The 6,206-nt window shown below is 32.1% G+C and overlaps 1 protein-coding gene across 2 annotated transcripts; it reads right to left on the bottom strand.

Moving 5' to 3' along the window:
• Positions 1-259: 259 nt before the first annotated feature.
• On the bottom strand, positions 260-5,764 carry LOC149058892 (uncharacterized). 2 transcript variants are annotated; one of them, XM_089220543.1, is made up of 9 exons: positions 5,235-5,764; positions 5,014-5,106; positions 2,044-4,275; positions 1,873-1,983; positions 1,507-1,817; positions 1,313-1,445; positions 1,077-1,253; positions 869-973; positions 260-812 (listed from the first exon to the last, which is right to left on the bottom strand). In XM_089220543.1, exons 1-9 carry the CDS (start codon positions 5,392-5,394, stop codon positions 331-333), a joined length of 3,804 nt encoding a protein of 1,267 aa, XP_089076669.1. In that variant the 5' UTR covers positions 5,395-5,764; the 3' UTR covers positions 260-330. The 2 variants fall into 2 exon arrangements, with proteins under 2 accessions (XP_089076669.1, XP_089076670.1); XM_089220544.1 differs by having other exon boundaries at positions 609-819; positions 5,235-5,760.
• Between the last annotated feature and the right edge of the window lie 442 nt (positions 5,765-6,206).

The raw sequence follows: 6,206 nt of genomic DNA, 5'->3' as shown, positions 1-6,206 counted from the left end.
TTTATATTATGGAATTTAATAAAATATGTATGTGATTATTAGTAATTATATTAACGACTAGTACTAAGAAAAAAAAAACTCGGCATGTTTCATTTTTATTATTAATTATTTTATCAAACACGTATACATTTAATGATATGTATATTAAATATCATTGTGACATACTCTCAAATTTCTACCCTATTATGTATCTTTGCAATGTAAGTTGATTCAAATGTAAACAAATGAATCTATAAAGGAAATATAAATAATAACAAGATTTGAAATAAGATATAAGACTTTTATTACTATAAAATAAACTGCATATATACATATTTTTTATGAATACAATTAACAAACAAATTTATAATGCCCATGAGCGTAGGTATGTATATTGTCTTCGAGTATAATCCTCTTATCATCATAGTTATTATAAGTTAATTTGTTGGATTTAATGGTCTTGAGCTGGTGTTTGAATGAACGTATGGAGACATTTTGATGGTAAACGTCTAAATCACTGTCATCAAACAGGCACTTCTTATGGTCATCGAATGTCATGTAATTCTTGACCACGTGCCCACGGATTCCCTTGGCTTTGATCTTCTCCTTGCCTTGTAGAATATATGCGTATGATTTTGCCCGTAACGCACAAAACTCTGTCATAACGAGTCCATCCGTCTCGTCGGAAAACAAACCTGGGATCTTTTTCCTCTCGGCAATGTAACACGGATGGTCTTTCGGGAGATTTGCTGTGTCCATCCGTTCTAGCAAATTGACGTTATTTGCCAAGTCCTGGTAAAAGTCGTCCGTAATAATATGGTACACCAGTGAATCTAAAAACTTAATGTTAGTCAGTATAAGAAAATAAAGTTGGTTTTAAAATATTTACCTGTATCTGTATACATGAGTTCTATTTTTTTACCATAATGTTTTTGCATGACATCGTAATGATACTCATACATAAGAGTTTTACTTATTTCAAGTACCGCAAAACCTATAATAAACAAATAATCAATTAATTTGGAATTAATAACATTAAAATATAATATTTGTGGTGTGTGTGTGTGTGTGTGTGTGTGTGTGTGTGTAATAGTTACCTATATATATTGGCTTATCAAATTTAATTTCCTTATTCTCTAGCGATACAGCTGCTAGATTCTCGTTATAAGTTGTACAGTGCTTAAACGTTGACTTATTTATAAGTTTCTGCAAACACTTTTCACTGGATACTAACTTAATTTTTATACGTTGGCGTACATTTTCCATCGTCTTGCCTGGAAAATCATAAGAAAATGTTATGAAAAATGAAAAATGATCATTTATAATAACATACCAAATACTGCATTGTTCATTAATTTAAAAAAATCTTTCTCGAAATCATTTGTGGCCTTCTTGCGTAACTCAGTGTTCAGGTTGATGTAATCAGCCAACCATTCCGACTGATTAAACTCAATGACTCTATGTACCTTTAAATATTATAATGTTAAAAATATCTTCATCGCAGAATTGTTGTAAAATAACGCTTACTTTATCTACTTTAAGGCCGTTTTTAATAGCTTGCTGTAGATTACGGTAGTGAACAATATAATTTTTCTTGGACTCTAATGTTGCCATTAGTTTTTTCACTTTTGAACCAGTAGGTATACCGTTCTGTGGTAGAAAAGGCAAGTCGTTGTGTTTATCATGTAATTCTCGCGGATAGGATATATCCACCTCGTATATCCTTCCTATGGGTGAAGTATCAGTCAAATTGTTCAGTTTGTCGAGTGTTGGTTCAACCCATTTGAACCCACCGTATGGCATGTATTGTGACATGGCCCATCCATATAAGTTATTGCCTTAAATTAAGAAAAATATATTTAACTGAATAAATTAAAATTACAAAAAACTTACAGTCTTGGTATATCAACCATGATTTTGGATTTGCCTGGTCATAATCTGGAGTCTTTTTGTGGTTCGCTTTGGCGTATCTCATACTTGCTTGCGTGAGACCACCACGTATACCTAAAATAAATCATATATTATTAAATAATAACATTATATTATAAAATATTATATCATTACCTTTTTCGATCATCAGCAACATATCATAGTCATGAAGTAGTTCGAGCTTCATTGAAGTATGTTTCAACATCGCATCAAAAGAAAAGCCTGGACAAGTATAGTAGAACGCCGGGTCCAGGCTATAAGTTGTCAAACAAAGGTCTCGGAAGTTCTCGAACACATCAGCTAACAGCATGATGTCGATTTTAAGATACAGATCTGAATACTCTCCAAGCGTATGACAGTTGAAATGGTTCCAAACAGTCTTTGCAAATTTATATTCCTCATCCTTAATGTGTTCTTCTGTTAATGTACTGTAAAAATCTGTTTTCTTCGGCAGATGTGTTTCCTTCAGTTTGCTCCAGCCATCCGTATACTCATAAGGGTAAACACCTTTACGAGTAACGAGTGGCATGTCTTCGATTGGAAAATGTTTTCTCGTCTCTCTGAACTTCTCCAAGTCTGGTGTTATTAAATTGTTGGCTAAATTTGATAAACTGGAGGACATAAATCTAAATGTATCTATAAAGCGGATTGTGAAGGAGTTGTTGATATATTTCGAAAACGAAATAAATTTCTCCTCGCTGTTTGGTATTACAGAAATTGTGTTTGTATCATATCCAAGCTCAGTTACCAAAAAGTGTGCATCATAGTTGGTTAAATTGTGAAAGAAAACCGGTACAAAATTTGGTTGTTGAAGCTTGAGATTACATGAATTACATAAACTTTGTCTAAATTTTCCCGATAGATGGCAATGATCAGCTACTTTATGGTTTTCTTTGGAAAATTCCTTTTTACATAAATTACATGCTTTACATAATTCATGTATGCATCGCTGTTCCGGTGTCATTATAATTGGTGTGTTGGTTTTGAGCAGTTTGTATATTTTTTCTGCTATTTCCACAATACTTTGTACAAAATGTTTTGCTACCTCTTTATTTTGATTACTTCCGCGGTATATAACTGGCGATGTTGGTATTTCAAATTCTTCAAGCAGTTCTTTCGGTATGTGATCATCTGCCTTTATGAAAAAACCATAACTCATAGGCTCGTGATTTTGAATTACAGTTGTATTTTTTCCTTTTTTCTCGTTACATTTAACTAGAAGCGCCTCGAAGTCAGCATATATAACTATGGGGTGGCGTTGTGTTTTGTTCCATGCACTAAACTCCAACATTGAACCGGGCTCAGGCATCTGAGGTAGGATAGGTTTATGCGATCCGCATATCAATTTATGCTGATCAAGTGCTGCTTGTCCGCATAGCGTATTTTTCCGGGGTCGAGTGTCAAATGATGTGAAGCACCGTTTGCAAAAAATGATACTATCATGATGAGCAGTTTTCTGTGAGCGTATTAGTCGTGAGAAATTTGATATATATGTGTAGTGGCTTTTATCACCGTTGGTAATTAATAGTAGATCGAAATGATCTTTTTTTTCTTCATCCGCAACTTTAAGTGGGAAAATAATATGTTTTTTATTCTTTTCTTTTTTTAATCCAAATACATTGACAGACGTGTTCATGTTATTTTTCTCAAATTTTTTTATTTCTGTGATGGGTGTCGGGAATGTTAAACCATCGAAATTATATTTGTCCTCGAGCGATGTATAATTTTCAGCCACTTGATTTTTGGCCTTACCCGAAACGTATCTTGATAAGATTGCCCACTTGAAGCACTGTTGGTCTGAGTTTTGTGGATTGATAACAGCTTTTTTATTCTTAATGTAATTTGGTAACGGAATGAACGATGAGCCACCCATAGGTGTATATTTATATACACCTAATAACAAGCCGTCTATGGCTTCCAAAGTAAATCCACTTCCTTTAGATGTATAAACATCTTCTTCGGTCAATAATTTTGCGAACGCTTGTTCTACTATTGACTCAATATCCGTATTCATAAACATTTCTTTAGCTGAAGTTTTAAACGCACGGTTCTCAGCTGAATTCTCTACGTTTGGCCGGCTGTACGTTGCTTCCAGTTTCAGGTTGAATTTAATTGGATGTTTTGTCGACGATGATTTAAGTAATTGAATTAAGTCTTTTTTCGATGATACTAAAAATGCGCTGAAGTTGTTCAAATTATCTGTATTTTTCTTATAATACCAAATGATTTTATTAGAGAGCGATGAACCAGTCTTAACAAAACCGGGGGTTTTAACGATAGTCATGCGTGTTTTTTTAGCATTTACTGCTTCGTTCGAATTTTCCTCATGTACACGCTTAAGATCATTGCGATTTGAAGCCGAAGGAACTGAAATAAAATAAATAATTTACTATTGTATTGATAAACATTATAGAAAATATGTGTGTAAAGATAAAATGGTTATAAATAAATTTTTTTTTTTCAGTAAAATTTTATAAAGAAACATTAGGAATTTAAAAAATTTTAGTGATATGTTTAACATATTATAGAAAATACGATTTTTAAAAATATATATTAATAAAAGGAGATAGTTGTGAAGCTATATGTAATATAAATATATTATGCAGGCATCTCAAACATCCTGTCAGATGCCCTTCACCCAGACAATATACGACAAATAATAACCTTTATTACTAAGTCCAACCTTATAAATAGTATATAATATGTAACTTATACCATGTAAATATTTTAGAGTTAAACCCATTGTTGCCAATGGCCATAGTTGCCGAGGCTTAATTCAAATAAAAAATAAAAAATAAAAAATAAATTATATATGTAAAAGCAAAAACAAAAATGATATAGAGCTCTCGGTTATAGCAGTAATACCTACACATGCTGGCGTTCGTAATAATAGTAATAACTAATTATAACTTTAAATATGTTTATTTGAAATATTATCAGATTATTTTAGATATATACGTACTATTGTACACTATGAAATAATAGTACTAGTAGGTAAATATGTATATATGAGAGATGTTCATAATATTATTTTATTATATATATATATATTTATATTATTGTTATATCATAGGAGGTGAATAAACATATGAATGATATATTTACCATTATAATCGTAAATATGTTCAGCTGGTTTAAAGAAATCTTGAATTTCTCGCTTGGTTATGGTTGGTTCTTGTTGAATTACAATGCTTGAGCCTAGAAATGATATTAATAGTTAAATAATTTAAAATAATATTATATTTAGATAGTGTAATGAAACTAAGTTTTACTAAGATACACTTAGTCGTCTTGTTTACAAATATATTAAATTGTTAAATACTTACGATGTTTTTCTTTCCTATGTCTGATGAGGTTATCTCTCCGTGTGAATATTTCTGAGCATATACTGCACGAAATTTTATTAGGTACATCATGCAACTTGGTATGTCTGTGTAGATTTTTAATCAATGTAAATGTTTTATCACATACACTACACGAGAACATGATTAGGTATGATTAGGAATGAAGAATACTATACACGACTTGACTCTTCAACGAATAGATATGTAATGAATTATAGACAAATATCTTGTACTTTAAATAACAGTGTGAAATAGTTTTATCTAAGCGAATTATTGACGCATGAGCTAATATCAAACTAGTGGTGGAAAAATGAACTACGGCGCTTGCTTAAGAAAAATAAATAATTAAATTTTTATAATATTTGTAAAATATTTGAATACACTTAAAAACACTTTAGAACTCAGACGACAAAACACAACAATACACATAGACGGTAATACACGGACTGGCTTCGTTTTACTTAATGCACTACTTTTTGTCTTGTAATCATCGACAATACTCAGATATGTCTCTATAGGTGTGTAGACGGTTAATGAGGTAAAGGCGTGAGAAAGGGTGGTATGGATAGAATGGAATGTGTGTACTTGTAACTATGTGCGAATTTGTGTGTGTGTGTGGCATGAACGAACAATGGTGGTGGCGGCGGTGGTGGCGGTGATGTCATTGTGGACTAATGTCTCCTATATGGTATCGTGTATATTTTCATACGTAAAATACCACAAAGGATCAATATAATAGTATACCAGAATATTATATTTAAAAAAAATTTCATAAGGGGAAATAAAAGGGGAAGTAATGTGGGAAGGGGAAAAATATGTGTTGGTCACGTGTAGGATCTGGCGGCGTGTGATGAATTTATGTATGTTGCGGGTTGCCTATATTGCTTAATTATTGTCGGTTTCGGAGGAGCTTGGGAGGAGCATGTACTACGAATTGCCTATACAGAGGAGCCT

This window comes from Diuraphis noxia, unplaced genomic scaffold (assembly GCF_037042655.1).
Source record: "Diuraphis noxia isolate RWA-SAM2 unplaced genomic scaffold, SU_Dnox_SAM2 contig0002, whole genome shotgun sequence".
NCBI classification, from domain to species: Eukaryota; Metazoa; Arthropoda; class Insecta; order Hemiptera; family Aphididae; genus Diuraphis; species Diuraphis noxia.
Note: the sequence above shows the minus strand (reverse complement) of the source record. Positions and strands in the feature narration are given on the sequence as shown.